The 23,520-nt window shown below is 35.9% G+C and overlaps 1 protein-coding gene across 25 annotated transcripts in view; it reads left to right on the plus strand.

Annotated features, from left to right (window-relative positions):
• LOC144301134 (uncharacterized) overlaps nt 1–23,520 on the plus strand; it is a 286,282-nt gene that overhangs the window by 139,398 nt on the left and 123,364 nt on the right. For 12 of the 25 annotated variants that reach the window (XR_013367876.1, XR_013367877.1, XR_013367878.1 and 9 more), the window contains one exon: nt 7,849–7,936. The exons of 2 other annotated variants lie outside the window; for them this stretch is intronic. Coding sequence is in view for 5 of the 23 variants with exons in the window: in XM_077877705.1 (XP_077733831.1) it covers nt 7,849–7,881 (33 nt within the window). In the remaining 18 variants the exon portion in view is untranslated. Of the gene's footprint in view, nt 1–567; nt 1,503–7,848; nt 7,937–14,108; nt 15,613–23,520 lie in introns of those variants that run through there. 11 more of the 25 variants (XR_013367892.1, XR_013367875.1, XR_013367885.1 and 8 more) reach the window with 2 other exon arrangements.

A 23,520-nucleotide genomic window follows, 5' to 3' on the forward strand; every position in this document is an offset into this window, starting at 1 on the left:
ATATAATGTTTGTCCTTCTCCGACTGACTTACTTCACTCAGCCTCTTCACTTTGAATCCATCCTTCTACACTTTTCTTCATGATATTTGGGCCAGAACTCTGCAAACCATGCATTTACTTTTCCAGCTGCTCCCTATTAGGCTCTACCAGTAAGTGGCACTGAGAAGAATCTTAATGTCTCTGGAAGGGAAGAGATACACTCCTTTCTGTTACTTTCAGCATCATCTCAGCCAAAGTTTTTCACCATGATTGTGGGAGTTCATCCTAGAAATAACAGTTCATTACAACAATTTACTTTATTCCCCACACTCTCATGATGAGCCTCATCACATCCCAATAAGGAGCCAGCACCAGCTGTCTGGCAACCCAAAGACTTTAATAGATGCAGACTAAACAGGCCCAACAAAATTTTTCTCTCTCTAGCCAAAGGTCCATGGAAAGGACAGTCTAGCAATATAGAAAGCTTTTATACACTAACCATTGTATTTTCAGCCAAATGCCACTAAGCTTTTATACACTAACCATTGTATTTTCAGCCAAATGCCACTAAAAGGTATCTCTGGCAAGGCTAAGTAGAGAGCTGAGACTTCCAGTTTCAACAGGCTCAGTTTCTCAAGGAAACTTCCTTTGATATAGTATACAGCAAATGTTCATTATTGGACAAATGTGTTATGCCATATTTATGTCAATTAAACCTTATCATTTAAGTATTTTTCCTTTTTTTCAGATATTATCTGTAATTCTGGTAAAGAAATATATATAAACCTGATGTATTTTTCTGTAATACATTATCCTGGTAAGTTAATAAAAATGGCATGGATGAACATACATGGAACATGGATGATTCCATATTCAGAATATTCAAAATGTAAATATAAAATTCAGAATATAAATTCTTTGAAGCAGTACCTATTTTATACCCTTTTAGGTGATTCAGGATTTCTTAGCTTTGGAACTACGTACATTTTGGGTCTGATAATTCTTGGTTGGGGGCTGCCCTGTGCGTTATTGTGTATGTTAAGCAGCATCCTTGCAATTGATGCCAGTAGCATGACAGCTGTGATGACCAAAAAGGTCTTCAGGCATTGCCAAATATCCCCTGAGGGAAAAAAAACTGTCCCTCTGTTAAGAAATACTGTTTTAAACAAAACTCTAATATACTATTGTGGTCAGTATTTCAAACAGAAAATGGAGAGAGATTTGCATGAGTGTTCTTCAATCTCAAGCAATGGTATACGCAGAAATGGTTGTCAGGATAGCTATTGAAAGTAGAAATTGTATCTGTGTTCTGATAGAGTTCAGGACATATTCCCCAAAAGCATGACACCTCATATTTTAAGCTGAAGGAGTTTGAGAAGATGGCAGAAGCATAAAGGTATCTCTGGCCATCCCCCTGCTCTTCTCCCCTGAAGCAGGTCATAAGACTTTCATGTGAGAAGTGCCCTCTTTACTCAGAGGAAAGAGCATCCTTATCTCCAAGATGGAGCAACATGAAGAAAGAGGTGAGCAGCAGGCTTTGTGAAGGCTTCCATCCTTTATTGCACTTAGCTCATAATCTTTGTCCTATCATATTTCTCCACAGCTGTCACTCTTCATCAAACCTAGTGCAACCATTCTTCAGATGTTCATTTCCTTATAAAGGCTCCCATGTCAATATAAAACTTAGATAAATGAGTACAGTTTTCTTGGTTAATCTGTTGTTAATCAGTTTGATCTTCAGACCCTTCCAGTGACCTTAGGAATGCTGAGGAAAACTTTTTTTTTAATATTTTATTTATTTATTCATGAGAGACAGAGAGAGAGAGAGAGAGAGAGAGAGAAAGAGAGAGAGGCAGAGACACAGCAGCAGAAGCAGGCTCCATGCAGGGAGCTTGATGTAGGACTCGATCCCAGCATTCCGGGATCATGCCCTGAGCCAAAAGCAGATGCTCAACCACTGAGCCACCCAGGCATCCCATGAGGAAAAATTTTTAACACCCCCCCACACACACACAGATCTTTTCCAGTGTCTCTCCCGGGCCTAGCACATAGCCAAAACTAGAAATTGCTTTATGGATTAACCAAAAAGCAAATGAACAACAAAGACAATCTTTAGCTTGCCAATGGGACTTGACTGTGGTCAGTTGTCTTCAAATTCTTTACGAATATCTTTAATGGGAGAAATTAGACTTGTGTCTAATGGTAGGTGTTATCCCAGAATAGTGTGTATAATCTGAGGAAAATACAGTTCCAAATAAGGAAAAATGTTATCTCTGTTAACTCAATTTTCTCTCCCAATATATTCTTTCTTCTCTAGGGTAGGAGTCACATATTCCTTGATAACTGTTATGTTTCCCCTGTTGGAAGAATGATTGCTAAATAGGAGACAGAAAAAAAAAATATATATATATATACATTCCACAAGTGAAAAAGTTAAGAACTTATAAATATAAAAGTAGTGAGTTTCCCATCACTGGAGTTATTTTCACACTCCCCAAATGATCACACATGGTAGATCTCATCACAAGGATGCAGGCATCAGGTAGGGGTTGAACTATATGATATGGAAGACTTTTGCCTAGTCTGACCATGATGTTTCAGAACACCATTAAATTTATGCGTGTAATTTGCCAACTCTTTGCACAGGGCAGGGAAAATCTGCCCTATCAGCTGTGAAGCATTCCTCAAAAAATGAAATTCCTTGAACCACGTGAGATGAGAGAGGTAGATCTCTTATCTGGGGGCCATAAGATGAATCTTTCACAGTGGTTTAAAGACATTAAAAAGCCTTTTTTCTTTATTCTTCTTTCAGATTATCTCACCCTATTACATAAATTTCAGAATTTTCAGGTTTCCCAGACCTGTGGTAGGAGCCTGTCTTCCTAGAAGCTAACTGAATAAAATTTTCTTCTTATATGGTGGCTGATTATTGGGTTTCTGTCAGGGAATACACCATGGAAGCCAGGCCATAATCAATAAAACTTATGTTGTTAAATGTTCCTGAAGTGTTACTCCAAAGTGCCATACAAATGTTATATATTGTGATGTGTGAGCTTTCTCTTCCTTGTGGATGCATTAGCGGAGTAAACAGAGAACAATAATAGCAGTGTCTTTAGGGCCTTCTAGCTCCTGGAGCACCTTTTTCTGGGGACAAAACCACACTGGTTGAAATTCTTTTTCTGGTGGAAATACTCTGTTATTGAAACGCATTCCCAGAGCAGCATTGTCTGTTGCCACAGAATAGCATGTTAGTTTTAAAAATAGCACCTGCTGAGGTTTTCTTACTCTGCCTGGGAATGATTGTGTGCCATTTGGGCATTTGCCTGTTTATTTCATTTCTCATGCACATATTGCTCAATAGAAACATAATTTCCTGTTTTCATTTTTTTCTTAATTTAGAAATATTATCAGCTTTGAGTGAATAGAAAATAACATTAGTAATAATGAGTGAATAGAAATAACCATTAGTAATAAATACCAGTTACAGAATGCTAAAAATCTGCAAAGGAAACTGCAGTTGATTATAAAAATGATGACAGTATTTTATAGTACCTCTATTAAATAAAGATGGGGCCTGAGTCCCCAGCTCTTTCCTCTGTGCTCTGGCAGGGGGGACCTTGTGAACTTAAGTCCTGAGCCTAGACTTGAAGATGTCTTGCAGCTTCAGCTGTTGCTGCTCGTGGATTTCTGCATCCCCATGTGAAGAAACTGAGGCTTGAAGGCCCTCCACTGTTGCCACAGCTGACAACCTGCCAAATGCCAGACATGGGAATGACTGGCGCCCAGTTCCCCCACCTGCTAGCCAATCTGTTAGCTACAGCCAGGTGACTACAGGTTTACAGTGAACCCAGCTGAGATCAACCAGAGGAACTGCCCAACTGACTCATTATTGTGAGCTTAAAAAAATGCTGTTGTAAGCTACCGAATTTGAGTATGGTTAGTTACATAGCAAAAGATAACTGATACAGAAACTGCTTCATAGAAATGAGGACATACAGTAACAGATGTAGATCTTATGCCTATTTTTTACTCCTCTTCTAGAATATAAGCTTAATAAAAGCAGCAACCTCATTTTTCTTATTCATAGCTGTATGGCCAATAACTAGGACAGTGCAGGAGAAAGAGTTAATGAATTCAATTTACTGGCAAATACTTCGAGCATGACACTGTCTTAATTTTACAAGATTCTGTCCTCCCGTATACTCTAAGAAAACTGCTATCAAGGGGCAATCTCTATCCAAGTCAAACCAGAAGATTTCACTCCTGGGTGCAATTTGAATGTTCTTCTCATTCTGAGCTACAACCGTACAAAGAATGGTATCAGGCAGGCAGTCTCTCTTGCTCTTTCCCTTCACTCTCACTCCTTTTGCCTATAAAGTAGTTGGAAAATCGAACTCAAATAACAAAATACAAAAAAAAAAAAAATAAAGTAGAACTTAACATACTTTATGCCATTCTCCAATAGTCCAATAGATAATCCACCATAGCAACTGGTTACAATGAGTTTTAAAACTAGGTTACTCTCAACAATAATATTTAAAGATGCTTATCTTTGGGGAAAAGAGATTTCTCTAAAATGAAAATATGATAGTATATAAGAGATATAGCTCTCAGTTATGTTTTAAAATAACTGTGTTTATAAATTAGAATAATGTCATACCCACTCTAGGTGCTAAACTTCTCTTGAGTGGATTGTGGTTTGGGAGAAAAGAAGAGCTAGGTTTTAGATTTCCTTGATTAGGTATGGTAGATAGCAAAATATTGTCCTGACACATTCACAGAAGGCAACAGCAATCTTGTAAACTCTATAAACACAGAAAACCCTGACAAGTCTCAAGCTAAGATCAGATAACTAATGTCAATGTATACTCAGGGAAAATAAACCAAACCAAAACAAAAACAACCTATAGTATAAATCAATAGAAGGAAGAGTAAAATACAGAATATAATTCTGACCTAAATGGAAAATTATTAATTGCAGACCACAGTTCACTAATTCATATTGTAAATATGTTTATATAAAAGAAAATAAATAACATTAATGTCTTATTTAGCTTATAAAGACATGAGGAAATTACTTGAAGTGGCTGATTTGTTAACTTCTATCATTTTCCTACAGAAAGAAATGAACTTTAAAATATTCCTGATATTTGCTAATATTCTAATTAATAAGCCCTACACCCATGCTGCACACCTCTGAATTTGAATCCTTAGATCAGAAGCCATTAGAAAGGAAGATTTAAAAATTAAAGATCTAAAAATTATTTTACTAATTATTTTACTACTTCAGCAAAGACATATATAGACAGGGTTAGGAAAAGATAATTGCTTTTTTTAGTCCTTTCATTTAGCACTTGTTTAATAACTGATGCCATTGAATTATAGTGAGGAGGGAAGAAGAGAGGTGAAGCAGCTAAGGAAGTAGAATAAAGAAGCCAATTAACCACTCTTCCCTCTGTTCTCTGTGTTGTCCAATATCGGAAACACTAGCTGGTATTAAAGTAGAGTCTTAAATATATTAATGGGCACTAAATAAACATAAAATTTGGGTTCTTCAGTTGCACTAGCCACATTTGAAGGGCACGGTACCCAGATGTGGCTACTGCCTGCCATTTTAGACAATGCATATATGGAAAATTTTCATAACTAAGAAAATTCTATTGGACAGCACTATTCTAAAATATGCTTTCTTCAGTTTCAAATGTCATTCAAATGAAAAACTATATATCATAACCAAGTATGGGCACAATTTTTATTTCATATGTTTATATCCATATTACTTATATTCATGAGCATTTCTCAAGTATTTTCTAACAAGGGGATGGTTTCATATGCACTTGAGAATACTGTGTATTTTATTGTTTAGGGTGAATTTTTCTATCGATGTCTGTTGTGTCTAGTTGATTTATAGTGTGATTCGGGTTTTCTATTTCCTTTTGGTCTTCTGCCTAGTTGTTCTTTGTATTATTAAAAGTTACTTGAACTTCTGCTTTTGCTCCAACATGTAAACAGCTTGGAAGTCACCACTTCCATCCTACAATAAGGAAAAAAAAAGTGAACAAACTCAAAATCAGCAACTGCTAAATACATCAGAGACTTCAAGTCTCAGAACAATCAAATGACCCAGAAACTGGAGAGACAGATAAATACAGAAAATTGAAGCATACTAGGAGTTGCAGCTGCTGGGGGCAGAAACTTCTAGGAAAAATTAAATGGTAATTGACAAATTTATGAAAGTTAAGCATGGACTAGATTGAGAGTTAGAGACTCCTGGAGTCTCAGTCTTGAGGACTTCCACACTTTTGTGGTTTACCTCCAGAAACCTAATGAGGTTCTCACAGTGAATATCAGAGACAAATTTCCTGTGTTTCCATCAGAAGTACAATAAAAATAATCATTTAAAAACATTCCCAGATTGTTCCTTCCCACCTTCCCTATACGGGACACAATTTCACCAAAGCCTAAGATGTGGGAAGGAAAAATCCTCAATTCCACACCCTTCATACACTTCATATATTTTACTATATTCTATATTCTTGTCATGTATGGCCACTGAAATCTCTGCTCAGTAATATTAACAGCTAATAACTGAACAAAGATTTTATTAAAGTCCTTGAACCAGAAAATCTCCCACCGTTTGCTGCTGGCCTCCCTGCAGGTGTTGAGACACACCCTCAACATTCCAGAAGTTTAAATCTCTGCATTAGTCTTCATCTATTTCTTATATATCAAGCCAGAGGTGAAAGATTGGAGCTTTCTTAGATTTTTTTTCCAGTGGATAAGCTAAACTTTATATGTTTCTGGCCTTCTAGATCCCTAGGAATATATTAAAGTTTTTAAAAAGTCAGTAGACATTTATTTCTCCAGATTTTCATTTTAAGTTTATTATCTAGCTTCTTGTTCAGCCCAATTTATTCACCATTTCAGGTAGCCACAATGTTAAACAGTTGCTGCTGGTTGTTTTCAACAAACATATTAGGGATAAGCTTTCCTCCATGAGAAAGTTCTGGGAACAAGACTAGTCCTATGAATGGAAATTTTTCAGTGTGTCCCCAAAGAAGTCAATTTGTGGCAACTCCCTAGGGATGCCAATTTTGCACTGCACTGCCAAACCTATTCTATCTCCTCAGGTGATTGTTAGACTGCTGATTTTCTTAGCCTCCATGGTTTCTGAAGCTACTAGTTTTCAGGTTTACATTGGACCTGTAGAGAGGAGTATAGGAGTTGACCAAGTTACAATACCACAAATTGCATTGTTTTTTTCTGAGGGTTATCCATTTTTTTAAAAGATTTTATTTGAGAGAGAGCATGAGCAGGGAGAGGGAGAAGCATACTCCTCCCTGCGCAGGAAGCATAGCTCAATCTCAGGACCCTGAGATCATGACCTAAACCAAAAGCAAACGCTTAACTGACTGAGTCACGCAGTTGCTCCACCATTTTTCTTAAATAAGGGCTCCTCAGATTGTTGTAATACTGGTTAATTTCTGGAGCTCTGAAAATTTGATTTGACAAAGTTTGCAAGGGTTCTGATTGGTATTATGGAAGATCATTTTTTGGCAATCCTTACTCCATTATTCTGAATGTTTCTCATATTAATAGATTTTAATTTAAAATATTTATAATTAAATAACTATATATGAAAGGTATTCAAAGTTCAGTAGTTGTGACTCATACCACAATTTTTCATCTGTTCCTGTACAATGGAGCTTTCCAAGTAAGGATTAACACAAGGAAATACTCCCAAAATTGCTTGACTGAAAGTGACTTTCATTTGGAAGGTTTGTTTGCTTATTTGTGTGTTTATGGGATAACTACCTTTTAAATGACTGGTGAATGCTGGCATAATCAGATCTTGTTTGTTCTCACTAGGTACTTATAGTTGAATTAGCAAGCAGTCACTAAATATCAACACAGGAATTTCACCTTCTCAATACACCATAGATCTTCTGTGTGCCAGGTAAAATTTTCCTACCCAGGTAAAAGTTTCAAAAGAATGGGTTTATAATAAAGGAGGGCCCAAATGCTTTCCCAATTCAACCCTTACAAGTTTAGTAGTTTATTAAAAATCAAATCTCATGGTAATAAGAAAGCTCTCTCTAATTGCTTTAATTGAAAGGACAATTAAATCACTAAAAATCATTTTAGTGGGCTAATTTCAATGAGTTTCAAAAGCTTTCAAAGGGATTTTCAATCTCATAAAAGAGACAGAGACAGTGAGCATTCAAAAGAGTTCTCTGTGTTGCCAAAAAGTAATTAGAACATGCTAGTTATTTATCCTCTGATTTAACTAATATTTATTGAACACTTAATATGTGAAAAAAATGTGCTACTAGGACCAGCTAAATAATTTAAGGAGTTAAAAATAAAAATGGAGCTCATTTGTTCAAAACTACCAAGAATTTAAAGTAAGAAACAGTACAACTTAAAAACCAAGTGCAGAACCTTCTAAGAATGGAGCCCTTTGTGATGGCATAGATTGTATACTCAAAATCTGGCCCTCTATGCTAGGCACACTCCATGCTAATATCATATTTAAGAAGGTAAACTTTTTATTCTGTTTTATGAGACTTTTAGCCTTCAGCAAATTAAATGTTTGCTCAAGTTACAGAGCTTGCAAATAGTGGATTTTGGAATGGTAACCATGAGCTTCTGATTTCAGCCAGTCCTTTCCAGCCTGCCAAATCACACCATCAGCAAATTCAACTTATTTTAAATGATAGATAGAAGAAAAGGCATCAGAGAAATACATGGAAAATAATGTGTTTAAAAGTAGGAAAATAGGGACACCTGGGTGGCTCAGTGGTTGAGCGTCTGCCCTTGGCTCAGGGCATGATCCTGGAGACCTGGGATCGAGTCCCGCATCGGGCTCCCTGCATGGAGCCTGATTCTCCTCTCTGCCTGTGTCTCTGCCTTTCTCTCTGTGTCTCTCATGAATAAATAAATAAAATCTTTAAAAAAAATAAAATAAAATAAAAGTAGGAAAATAAATTACTAAAATATTTTCTAAAACATAATGTGATGGAAAATCATAAAACTTGTTAATAATATGGTAACCATTAATAAAAGTACCTGTTAAAAGATAGGCAATAAGCAAAGTATTCTCACAAGTTATTGTGTCATTTAGTCCACATAGTGACTTTATGATCAATGTACTAAGATTATTATCCTTGATTCACAAATGAGTTCACTGAGGTTTATAAAGAATAAATTAAATGTGTAAGAACACAGAGCTTGGGATTTAAATTTGAGCAGAGTAATCACTACATGGTATTCCCCTTAGTTGAAGTCAGGAGATCTGCCTTCTAGTTCCGGCTCTTTCAGAGGCTCAGGTTGTAAACTCCAGACAAATCACTGATCCTTACTTGGTGTTAGTCTTCTCACATCAGATTAAATAGATGCTTAGATCCTTTGTACCTCTAAAATACACTGCTTCTATAAAAGTGAAGGTAATATATGGGAAACAATATCCTATTTTTTCCAAAAGCGTGTTTTTCCAGGTTTTCAGTGGAACCCAGTGATTTTTTAACCCAGTTGAAATGAAAACCACTTTTCACAGCATGTACAGATGCATCAATTGCTCTTATGTCTGAGGTCTACTGTTTACTATCAGCATAGATTTTCATTTTGTGAATATTTTCCGTATGGGTTAATTCCTTGGAATATTAATAGATATTACTTATGAAAAGGTTTTTCACATTAACAGTTTCCAGGTTCTCTCTAAATTAACTAAAAGTGCATATAGCAGAACTCCTTGCTGCATTTAAAGTGTTTGTGCTGAATGTGGCTCTTCAAGAAGGAATGTAATATGTACACTAATTCCTAAGTTATTTCATCCAGGAAACCTATTTTTAAAAAGTTTCTTGGGGGGCAGTCTTATTCAGAATTCATAGTTCTGTTGGCAACATTCAGCTTGCTTTATCAAAAAGTACCAATTGGCAGTGCATACATTCCAGCAACCCTCCTCAGATGGCCTCAGATGGTCAGGAAAAGTTGCCCATCCAAGGAAAGGTGTGCTTATGTTAATGGCAGGTCCTGTTTATTTTCTCATATTCCCTCCTCTCCTAAAGAGTTAGTAGGTTGTTAACACTAAACTTCTCAGTAATAGGCAAGAGTTCTACAGTAATGATAACCTAAGTATGGGAAACAGTGAGTCACTAAGATTTAGTGTCATGGTTTATCGATCACAAAGTATTTACATCAGTCCTTAAATCCCATAAAGAAGAGGAAAAGTGATGGAAAGCCAAATGTCTGTGTTGCCAAAGATTTAATAGAATCTGACTTATAGAGTACTATTTCCATCCCTGATATAGGTTAATATCTACTGAATACCTACTATATGTCAGGCAACATGCCAACTAGGCACATTTATGGGTGGTATCTTTAGTCCTCCTGACACTTCTACAAAGATAGGTCTTTTTGTCCCCCTTTCAGTAAGCATCTATCACTCAAATGAAAGTTTTCCTGACCAAAATGGCTGGTACATAGAGAAAGTAATATGGAAACACAGGGCTTCTGAATCCAAACTCCTCTATTTTCTTCATCAGCCACAGCTGTGACCAATACAACTGATTGTTCTTGGTGAGAGGATAAAGAACTTTAGAGTCTTCCAAAGAATAAGAGCTGAAATAGACAATCCTGATTTTTAAAAAAGGAGTACAGTAAGAGGAAAATAGCAGTCATTGGTCCAGATCGATTCCAAAATCTAGCTGGAAACATGGTCTATTCGTTGATTAAGGTTCAATTCTACCATCTGAGAATGCTTCTCTGCAGCTATTGAATCTACCTTCTTGCCCCTAGTTCATTTCTGCGAATCATTCTTTAACTTTTTTCTTAATTGAAATTATTTTAAAATCTTCATGAGATTCTTCTGAATGTTTTGGGATTCAGTTCATTAGAAGAAATCATACCTGCAAATCTCTTCAAAGCAGGTTCCTCTCTGGGTGGGCTGAGAGCCTGAATGGTAGAGAAAAGTCTCCTAAGATTCTTAAAAGCTTCTTTATCTTGTAAAGAGGGTCTATGAAGCATAGCTTTAAGTACTCTTGAAGTCTTAAAAAGGGGCCTAGGTTTTAAACTTTTTAAATGTTATTTATCCTGATGCCATGTCTTACTTTGAGAGGTATTTGCTTTCTAGATAGATTGGTAATGAAAATAGTTTTATTTTTGAATCCAGAAAGAACTGAGCTTATTTATATTTCATATAATTTTGCCTAAAGTCTGAATAGTTCTTTGTTTAAAACCTCTCTAGATAGATAGATGAAAGATAGATAGATGATAGATAGATAGATAGATATCCATATTTTATCATCTGTCACTGAAAGAGAACAGATAGCACTTTCAATGATATATGTAGGTATCATCTTAGCCAAATCACAAGTTCATCCTAGTTTATATTTTCCATTTTACCCCAGGGGACGATGTTGTCAAACTTTCTGCCACCACATTACAAGTTTTGCTTTTTATCAAGTCTTCATTACTAGTCAGCCTGAGACTCTTTCAGCGTGCTTGCTGCCCAGTCCTATTTCAATGTTAGACTTTGTAAGGTTTTGTTATAGAAGCACCCCACTTCCACTTACCAAATTCTATTCCAATAAGTGATTGCTGAGTAACAAACTACTCTAAAACCTAGTGGCTTAAATTATAAATATTGTGAGGCTGGACTGTGAGCAAGGATTGGCTGTGTCATCCTTTTGTTCACATAGCACTAATGTAGGTCAATGAATTATATTCGTATGTAGAATGAGTTGGTCTGCAGGGTCCAACATGGATTCTTATTTCTTGTACCTGGATGTGGATAGCTGGAATTCTGGGCTCAAGTGATAGTCTCAAGCTAAACATTTACATTTTGCTTTTCAAGCATGGATTTTCAGGTTTGTTTTTCTTACTTGTGAGCTTAGCACTTTCAATGAGTTTTTCAAGAGGCCCAAACAGAAGCTACAGGACTTGTAATAACCTAGCATCAGATGCCTAGAACATCTCTTCATCATATATGTTTGGTAAAGCAAGTCACTAATACCACATTGGATCCAACAAGATAGAATTAGATTCTACTTCGCTATAGGAAAAGAAGCAAATGATTTTTCAGCCTCTTTAATCATAAAAAGAGTTCTCTTCTAGATTGCTTTTCCTGAAAATGTGAAGTGCAGACTCACACTGGATAAAAATGTCAATTACAGAGAATATTTTTAAAAGATTTTATTTATTTATTCATGAAAGACATAGAGAGAGAGAGAGAGAGAGAGAGAGAGAGAGAGGCAGAGACACAGGCAGAGGGAGAAGCAGGCTCCATGCAGGTGGCCTGACGTGGGACTCGATCCCATGTCTCCAGGATCATGCCCAGTTGAAAGCAGTGCTAAACCGCTGGGCCACTGGGGCTGCCCAACAGAGAATTTTTTTTATTCTCCAATGTTATACATGTGTTCAATAATCAGTTGGATCCATATGTTATAAGTGACTGAATGTCTGACTAAAATCAGATTTTCAGCACAAAAATTTTGAAAGAATCATGATAAAAAGAAGACATTTTGTGACCCAAATAAGGGAAGAAACTAGTCACCTGATTTTGAGTGAGGATTAAACTAGGGGATCAAAAGGTGTGATCAGATCTCAGTATGTCCATTTTCTGACTCTATGTTTTTTCTATCTTTTTGCAATTGCAAAATTTCTTTAAAAAACTTAGGTCTGTCTATATACCCCATGTTCAAATTCAGTGACAAAGATAACAATTTTTTCAGTACTTAAAGTAGTCTCAGGATTAATTCTGATTGGATCTGAATTCTGATTGGATCTGAACCAGCAGTATGGACAGGAAAATAGAATAATGAACCTAGATCACATGCTTGTGATCACATACACTCCTGGAGTAATCACATGCCCTTTATCACATACACTCCACATGTACTTGTGATCACATACACTCCATATAGCAAGGATTTATGAATCTATCTGAGTTTAAAAAGCATTTAAGTAGGACAGGTATTTCTACAGAAAACAACTGTGGTATTTTTATTAAGAAAATAATGACCTGATGTTAAGAGGCAGATATAACTTTCCATCACACCTATGCTGTTTCTTCATATGAAGGACTGTCCCTTACCATCTCAACCTGTTGAATCCTTTTTTTTTTTTTTTATTGGTGTTCAATTTACTAACATACAGAATAACACCCAGTGCCCGTCACCCATTCTCTCCCACCCCCCGCCCTCCTCCCCTTCTACCACCCCTAGTTCGTTTCCCAGAGTTAGCAGTCTTTACGTTCTGTCTCCCTTTCTGATATTTCCCACACATTTCTTCTCCCTTCCCTTATTTTCCCTTTCACTATTATTTATATTCCCCAAATGAATGAGAACCTGTTGAATCCTAACCAGCCTTTAAGTGATGTCTAAAATGCTACTGCTTCTATGAAATCTATCTTGACTCATTGACCTCTTTTAAACCTGAACTAGATATCCTCCTAATTTAGGTTTAATTGAGTTTTATATTTCTTGTGTGGCTTTATATAATGAGCCTGTCTTACAGCTGTTCTTGCACTTCTCTTAAATTCTCCACAAACACATGTAATTCTTTTCTTTTTAAAGATGTATTCATTTATTTATAGAGAGAAAGAGAGCACAGGTGGGAGGGGCAGGATGGGGAGAGAGAATCCCAAGCAGACTCCACACTCAGCACAGAACCCCACATGAGGCTTAATCCCATGACACTGAGATCATGGCCTTAGCCAAAACCAAGAGTCAGAGGCTTAACCAACTGAGCCAACCCAGGAGCCCCATAAGCACATGTAATTCCTAAGAGTACAAACTCTGATGCCTTTGCAGATCTATGTTAGTAATCTATCCTTAACAGATACATTAGATAAAGATCTGTTGAATTAGATGAGTTCAGTGACTCCAGAATTATCAGATATAAGTTATGCTTCCATTATATATATTTTAATTTTATATAAGCCTTTTGTATTTGTACAACTAGTCAGTGATGTAGTATAATAACCATTCTATTTTCCTACCCAAGGATCAGTGCTAGATGTTAACTTCTTCACATGTGATTTAGAGGGGAAATATTGGTTAGTTTAAGCCAAATTAGCCTTTTTTTTTTCTTTACTCACTTTCCTTTTTTTCCTTTTCTCCTGTGATTAGTTTAAGGAGATCCATGTGACTGATGAACAATCCTCTGGATGGCTCTCTGAGTAAAATGTCTTTCTCTTAAAAAGAAACACAAGAGAAGAGATTGTAGTATTTCTTTGGTTAGATCTTTTCATACCTGTATGATATATGAACCTCTAACAGATAGTTTGTGAACATTAAAGAAGCTCATCTGATGGATAAGGGGAACACAGTGAGGCTGGTGAGCAGAGACAGAGCACAGTTGCGAGGAGGCTGTTAAGCTTCTGTCTTAATAATCCTTGAACTGCCAAACTCTTCACATGATAAATCTGTTCATTGTTTAAGCTAGTGGTGTTGAGTTTTCCATTATTTGTAGCCAAAAGCATCTTCATTAATGACAACACTCAGGAATGGAATGTAGGTTTATTGATTCTCGGCTCAAGGCTTTGTCCAAGAGATCTTTACACTTAGTGAGAAAGAAGAACTTTGCCTGGAGCATGGAAGCCATGTGATTTGTGAGCCTGGCCTGCCTTGATGGGGAACACTGATCACTTGGATAGCTACTTCATAGATTTAATGCTTAGGAAAGGATATACTGGAGTCTTTAGATATTCTTGGGACAATAGAACAACATTCAGGAACATAGATTCTATCCTTTGGTATTTTTCATTCTTACCATATGCCTGAGAACTGACCTGCCCAGACTCTTAATGTATGTCATGACAGATTTTTCTGTTTCTAATCTCAACAGTGCTGCATAGGAGGTAAATGACAGGCTCTCAGGCACTTGATATACGCAATGTGATTGGCTGCCTGTGTAACTCCAGAGAAAACAAATCCCAAGAATCACAGAGAGAGAAGGAGAAGTGCAAGATAGAAAGAAAAATTTGGCCAATTCCATTTTTGTGGTAGAAACATCATCCTAATTTTTATTTTGAAATACTGGCAGGGCTAGTTTCAGAAATTGGCAGCAAATTATACTCAGAGTTCTATGTTTCCATATGGGTGAACGAGGAGTATCTCTTATAAATTATAAATCATAAGACAGAATCTGTTCTATGTCATTCTTCCTAAATTGCCATCTTAATATAGTGATTATTTTGTGTGGGCATGTCCTGAACAGATATTTATATCAGAAAGCAGAAAAGGGACTGGGCAGCAACATGTGGTTGGACACTACTAATGCTTCTTTAGGCAAGTTTAGGCCCCTTAGAACTGAGGTTTGTTTCATAAACATAGTGTATAATCAATCATCACATTTTCTAGGGATTTATGGTACCATCACAACAAATAAAATGAAAAAAAAAAATCCTAGTCAGTGTTTTCTCATTTGTCATGATTTATTTTTCCTGTTGTATTAAATTACCATTGTAGAATCCACTCTGACCTCTAAGTGATGGGCCCATGAAACTGAATTATAATTTAACTTCCACAGTTTAAAATGTGTTTTATTTCCAGGGGAAAAAACATAGCTCTGAAATTGTTATTTTCTTTTTTCCTATGAACTTATTAAGACCTCCTCAATTGGTATGATTAAATGGACTCTTCTTATAGTTTGTGTTGTGTTTATAATGAACTGATTCATTAAATATTTATTAAACATTTATAATGTGCTAATCATCATATTGGATGGTGCATTCATTTCCTATCACTACAAACTTAGTGGCCTAAAACAACACCACAAACTTAGTGGCCTAAAACAACACAAATGTATTTTCTTTGCATTCTGGAGGTCAGAATCGGAAATGAATCTTATGGAGCTAAAATCAAGGTGTCAGTAGGGCTGGTTCCCACTGGAGGCTTCTATCTTTGTCTTACCTCTTCCATTTTCAGAGGCTGCTGGCATTTCTGGGCTCATTACTGTGTTACTCTGCCTTATGTTCTGTCATCTGTCTCCTGTGTCTCACTCTGATCTCCTTCTGCCTCCCATTTCTAAGGATCCTTGTGATTATATCATACCCACCTGAATAATCCAGTATATCTTCCCATCTCAAGATCTTTAACTTAATTACATCTGCAAAACCATTTTTCCATATGGTAAGATTCATAGATTTGTGGAATTAAGAAATAAATCTGTATGTATGGTGGGGAGGTAATAGTTTTGGTGAGGATACTATTTAGCCAGAAATGAACAGAAAGAAGGAGATAGCTTGCCTCTTAAGAATATATGGTCTAGCAAGGGAAATGAATATATTTAATTACAATGCTTTGTAAAAAGAGAAACCCTGGGGAAATGGGAGGTCAAAAGAAAGAATGCTGGGATCTGTCCGAGGGTACAGGAAAGTTTTCCTAAAGGAGATAGTTGAGCTGGAATTTGAAGGATGGAGATATTTAAAGTTTAATCAATGAGAATGGACATTTTTTAAGTACTTGGTAAGAGGCAGGATACTTTAATAAGTGCTTTATGAATTCTTTTATTATATATGTCTCATAAGGTAGGAACTACTATTATTCCATTACAAAAAATGGCTAAATGGAGAGATAGAGACAAGTGAAGCAGCTTGCCCCAAAGCACACATATCCTGAGTGAAAAAGCTCTTCTGCAGGATACCCTGGGCTGAGGTAAGAGCAACTGTTAAGGTAGAGACATAGTGGTAAACGGAAATTGACTTTACTTGCTTCCCCTACGCCCACCACAATAGTCCCTGTCACAGACAGAAATCTCAAGACTTTGACTAGGCAGAGGATTTGGCTTGTGCAACAACAGGAAATGCCGAGACTAGAGACATGGAAAAAATAATTTACTCTCAAAATCTTAAAAATAGCTTTGCCTTGGTTTATCTAGTTTTTAAAAAGAGTAACTTTTAGAAGGTAGCCATCTCGCATAACTTTGTATAACAGTGTGGCTTTAGTTAACAATACTGTGTTGTATACCTGAATGTCCTAAGAGTGTAATTCTTCAGTGTCCTCATCACAAAAAAAAAGAAAGAAAAAATAGTAACTATATAAGGTGACAGATATCTTGATTAGCTTGATTGTGGTGGGATTATTTCATGATGTCTGTGTATATGTGATACACCACATCAAGTTATATACCCTAAGTTATATCATTTTATTTGTCAATTATACTTCAATAAAACTAGAAAAAAAGATTGGGGTAGAAGAATTACTGTCACTGATCCGTAGAGCTTCTAGCATGGGTCTACAGCATCCTCATTTTAGAGGGACATCCCATATCACTCCTCCCACTAGATTCTGAGAGAGCAATCAGAAAGAAACTGAACCAAATACACTGGCTACACTCACATAGCTAATGGATTTGACCTTTGAATAATACAAGATTGATCTGCATGGGTCCACTTTTATTCAGATTTTTTTCTGATACAGTACAGTATTATAAATGTATTTTGTCTTGTGATTTCCTTAATAACACTTTTTCTAGCTGGCTTTTTTTGTAAGAATACAGTATATTATACAAATAATGCAAAATATATATTGACTCTTTATGTTATTAATAAAGCTTCCAGTTGATAGTAGATTATTAGTAGTTAAGTTTGGGGGAGTCAAAAGTTATGTGCAGAAATTTGACTGAGTGAGGGTTGATACCCCTAACTCCCATGTTGTTTAAAGAGTAAACTGTATACATATCAGTGGAGAATTGGCAGCATAACTTGTATCTATGCAACATTAAAATGATTATATGAATCTACATCTATAAATATGGAAAATGTACCATCTTGTTAATTGAGAAAAATAAGCTATGAAACAATCTCACAGCATCTCAATTTACTTTTTAAAAAATTGCACAGATAAACACTGCCAGAATAAATAAGATGTTAGAGGTAGTAACAAGTAAGCAAAGTAAATATTTGCTTATTTAGGGTGTAGATGATTTCTATTTCTTTTCTTTTTGGTTTTCTATGTGTTATATCCCTTCATTTTTTAATGGTGAACATAGATTTCATTTGTAATTTAAAAAAAAAAGAAAATGATGCCAATAAATACCTTTGAAAAAGAGTTTCCCATTTTTATTCCCCTCCATCTCACCCCAAATGCTACAAATATTTTATAGGATTATCTCAGGGTATCCCTGGAGGCCCAATGAAATAAGCAAAGGTTCCAGAATAAAGAAGTATGAACATGAAAATATTTGCGAAAGCAAAGAAATGTCTTCTTCTTTTCCCAGCACTGATGTGTAGTTTCTCAATGGCATAATTATAACATCGAAGTAGGAAAAAAATTGTACAATTATATTTAATTAGTTCCAGTGGCTGTTGGCTATTTTAACCCTAACCTATGAATATTACTAGTGAGCAGATTGAGTCTTGCCATTGTAACCTACATTAAATAGGTTTTTTGTTCATTTGCTTATTTTATTTTTATTCCTTGTTTGTTTGTTTTCTTTTTCCTTGGCAAGCACTACCAGGGTAATAGATTAGATTAGTGTTAAGTCTATTATATGATACATTATTTTAGCAGTGCCTATAAGACAGTAATAAAGAGAAAATTCAATAGTATTGGCATGATAAAGTGAAAACTATTAATAAGGAGAAAGAGTTCATCATAGTCATTAGATTTGAGTGTTGGAAAGAAGCACGGTATGTTAAGGGTTGGCAAAATTGCATTACAAAGTCATTTAATTTCTATATAGATTTTCTTTTTTTTTAGTAAGTAATTAGTATAAATAATTCTGACTGGTTTTAAAAACCATGGATACTGACAAAAATAAAGGAGTACATGATGGGAAGCAGATGGATCATTTAATTTATTTCTCAATTACAGTTGACACATTGGGCACAGAAATCTGCAAGTCATCTATTTCTTTATGGTCCATTTTGCAGCTGTGTTTATTGTCATAATACATAAATACATTATCTCATTAATGGAACACTGAATAATTTTTATACCAAAAAAAAAAAACACATTCACATACAATGCTTATGTTCCAAAGAGAACAAAAAGGGGAGAATATTTACCCAACCAAATGCAGCAGAGCAGTAGAGCTCATGTGGAGCTCATGAACTTTAGAAAAGAAGACATGATGACAGCAGAGTGTAACCTGTTACCTTTTAGATATCATTTATTAGTCAATGGGACACTTTTATTCTTAGATAGTCACATTACCTAATGAAGCCACACTTGGGAATCTGTGTGCGGTTCCTAGGTATTGCGTATTGTATCTGAGATGTGGATGGATAATAAACTTCATTAGAGTTCATTTTAGGATCTCCAACTTGAAATGCCAGAACAAGTGAAGGAAATACCAGAGCCTACCTCTGGTGCTGTATTTAATGTTGTAAAAGCAGCACACATTGGAATGGGAGCAGATAGATCCTTTATTCTCAAGTGAACAGATGGACTGTTACATTCCAACAGCTTCCCCACTAGAGTAGTGCAGTTGGTGATGGAGTTGTGGGTGGGGCAGTTGCTAATGACTAGGTATAGCAATCAAGAAGCTTATAAGTAATAAAATAAATAAATAAATAAATAAATAAATAAATAAATAAATAAATAAAAACAATAAGCTTGTAAGTATTGAACACCTACTCTTTCTTCACTTTGGATTAGGAATTCACCAGTTTGAGTATTCAATGTTGACAAGGCTTATATAAATGGACGTGCTGTCAGGAACATACTTCCTTGCTTTGTTTGAACCTATAACCCCTAAATTGACCCCATTTATTAGTTCCCTTAACTATTTTAAATTTATCTAACCATGTGAGCCACTTTTATTCAATGGCTATGTCCATTAAAAATCTTTGCAAACCAAATGTTAGAAGTTAGATGTACTGTACAGATCCACACAAATCTGTATTCAAATCTCAGTTTTGCACAATTATGTTTATGATCTTATTGATCTAATATCCCTGAGCCTCAGTTTCTTAATATGAAAACTAGGGTGACAAAACAGCAAGTATTTACGAGGATGTGGAGCAAAAGGAACCCTCGTATACTGTTGGTGGGAATGCAAACTGGTGCAGCCAGTGTGGAAAACAGCCTAGATGGTCCTCAAAAAGTTAAAAATAAAACTATCATATGAACCAGCAATTCCACTACTGGGTATTTATCCAAAAAGTATGAAAACACTATTTCAAAAAGATATGCTTATTGTATATGTTTATTACAGCATTGTGTACAAAAGCCAAATTATGGAAGCATCCCAAGTCAAATGTCCATTGATAGATAAATTGATAAAGAAGATATGGTATATCTATAGAATAGAATATTACTCAACCATGAAAACAATGAAATCTTGTCATTTACAACAACATGGATGGATCTAGAGTGTATAATTCTAAGTGAAATAAGTCAGTCAAAGAAAGACATATAGCATCTGATCTCACTCATATGTTGCATTTAACAAAAAAAAAACAAGGGCAACTGGGTGGCTCAGTAGTTGAGTGTCTGCCTTTGGCTCAGTTCATGGTCTTGGGGGCCAGGGATCAAGTCCCACATCAGGGTTGCCACAGGGAGCCTGCTTCTCTCTCTGCCTATATCTCTACCTCTCTCTGTGTGTCTCTCATTAATAAATAATCTTTAAAAAAAGAAAGAAAAAGAACAAAACAAATGAACAAAGGAAAAAACAGACAAAATAAGGAACAGACTCTTAGCTATAGAGAAGGAATTCATGGTTACAAGAGAAGAGTTGGGTGGGGAGATTGATAAAATAGATTAAGGGTATTAAGATTACACTTTTCATGATGAGAATCGAGTAATACATAGAATTGCTGAATCAGTATGTACACTTGAAACTAATATAATATTGTACGTTAACTATACTGGAATTAGAATTTTTAAAAAATCCTTATGCTGGGACACAGCATAAGGTTTAAAACTCAGGCTTTGTATCCCAGAAAATAAAACACATATGGGTGACAAAAGTACCTATTTCATTGGATTGTGACATTATCTGAGATAATTCCCATGAATGCTTAGAAAAATGCCTGGCATGGAGTAGGTGCTAAAATTGTTGTTTTATATTATAAGATATTTGGCTACATTCACACGTTCATATTACATATTGTTATAATCTTTAACATATAATAAGACATAAATATTCCTGATAAAGAAGAGAAATGTATTATATTTATGTATCACCTTTCTCAGGGTATAAGCTTAGAGATTAGGGTTGGATATTTTCTTAAAGTAGACTATTTTTGTACTAGTTTAGGATATAGAAAAATGACTTATGTTCCAAAAATGCATGCTAACCCAATAAGATATAGTTTCAAATTCGTTGCACCTCTATATCACACTGACATAGAGTGCTCTACAAACACTCAAGGTTCGGAAGGATTCTAGTGGCTGGGCTAATGTTAAGACTTTGGTCTGATGATAGAGTTAATATCATCCAAGAGATAAAAGTTAATCCAGAAAAAGTGGTTTGGATGCCAGCATATTAGAATATCTGGTACCTTACTGATTATAATTTCTAAAACTTACAGACTATGGTGAATGGAGAGATCCTTACTGATAGAACTATCACATGCACACACACACACACACACACACACACACATACACACATCCAGGGTTTGGGAGTCTCTGCATTGTTGAAGATCTGGTGATGCATGACTGTTGTGTTCTTATCCCAGGATACTCTCTGATGGCGAGTCTAGGGCAAAGTAAAAGGCTGGCTACACAAAAGAAAGGAGAAGTTGGTAGGGAAGGGTCTGGATTCCAGGTTGTAAGGTGCTAAAAAGGGCTTCAGGAAGACAATGTCTAATGAAAACTATCAAATTGATTACTATATAACTTGTCACATGATTGATGATTTCTTCATGACTTCTAAGTTTTCAGAGATGTAAAGTAAGTGTTGGTAGGATTGATGGGGAATGCATTGGAAGATTGAGTTTAAAATCTGGATCAGTGTCCAGGAAGCAAACAAAGATACCAGCCCCAAGAAGCAGGAGAGGTCAAGGAAACTGAAGCCCACATGAAATTCACAGAAATCTTTTGGGGATGTGGGGACCCCCCATAGGCCATGGAATTGTGTATGTCCTACATTTAAAGCAATTTTGCCTAGATCTTTAGGGCCAGAGGCTCCAACAACCATCTGATTTACAATTATTATAATTGTCATATTTAGTATTGTTAGCATGTCCCCTACATATGTTGTGTCATTAAAAGAATGGGCTCTCCAGACAGTGATAGGAAGGAAGGATCACCAAAGTAGTTACTGCCTCTAGGGAGGCATCTTCCTAGAGGGTGTTTGATCTTTCACCAAATGATGAGGATAGAGAATGCAACTGTCTCCAAGTCTTCTTAGAAATACAATCTGTAAAACTCTGGCCTCTCTCTACAAAACTCAATTTTTCAGAGTTTACAGCTCAACTTACTCATGAGCAAGCTCAGACAATTCACTCTCTTGATCCCTGCTCAGTGGGGGTGTTGCGTGAATAATGATGACAGCTCAAGACAAGCAGTCCTGGGAACAATTGCGAGAAAGCAGGGGTGGTTGGCTGTGGTTTTCAAGAGTGTGAAGGGATGTGTGGGTTCCTTTAAGATGCCAATTCCATGAGTCTCAGTAGGCAGCAGTTGGAAGGGTAAATGAGGAAACAGAGGAGTTTTAATTTCAGGATAAGGTCTCAATTGCAGTGGAAAATGGGTGACAGGTGGTGGCTGCTTTCCTCAGTGATTTGAAACTCATTTAAAAATTACATAACTTGGCCATCAAGTGACAAAAACTAAGTCTGTAACAGATGACTTTTACTTTTTAGTCCAATGTTGCTTTCTTTCGTATATATCTTTCTTTCAAGTTGGAGCTGGGATTGGCCATGAATTTGTGCATGTTTAAAAGACAAAATCTTAATCTTAGTATATTAGAGGTATCTCACATAGCAGTCTCTGGACACGCCTGCATTCTAGAACTTCACACAAGTGATCACTTAACCCTAGAAAAGTGCACTGCAAAATTTATCATTTCTTCCTAGAAATGGATCCTGACTCCTATACTAATTAAGTTTTGGAAACAAAATAGAAAATTTCCTATTCCCTGCCATAGTTATACACATATTCATTTGTTCTCTCCGAAGCAATTAGTTCAAGCAATCTTTTAGATGCTGTCAGTTATGGATTTTATTAGACTGTATGTAACAGAAAACCTATTATAATGGCTTAGCCAAATGGAGATTATTGATGTTCGTCGTATAATGAAACCCAGAGCTAGGTAATCTTGGGCTTGTGCAGCTGCTCAAAGAACCAGGCTCTTTCTATTTTCCTTAACTTAGGGATTTCACTCTCAACTTGCAAGTAGGCTTCTCCTCCTTTTGGCTCATATCAGTATTCCATGTGGAAGAAAAGAAAGAAGCAACAATAAATGGTAATGCTTGCATTAGAAAACAAATTATTTCCAGAAATTCCCAGTAGATATTTGCTTATATTTCCTAGGAAAGTACTGTCATTTGGCTTCTCTTACCTTCAAGAAAAACTGGGAAATTGAATATTTTAGTTTGCCACATCACTGGCCAAAGTAAAATAAAGGTTATATAAAGGAGAATAAAAG

The sequence above is a fragment of the Canis aureus genome, chromosome 29 (genome assembly GCF_053574225.1).
Source record: "Canis aureus isolate CA01 chromosome 29, VMU_Caureus_v.1.0, whole genome shotgun sequence".
Classification (NCBI taxonomy): Eukaryota; Metazoa; Chordata; class Mammalia; order Carnivora; family Canidae; genus Canis; species Canis aureus.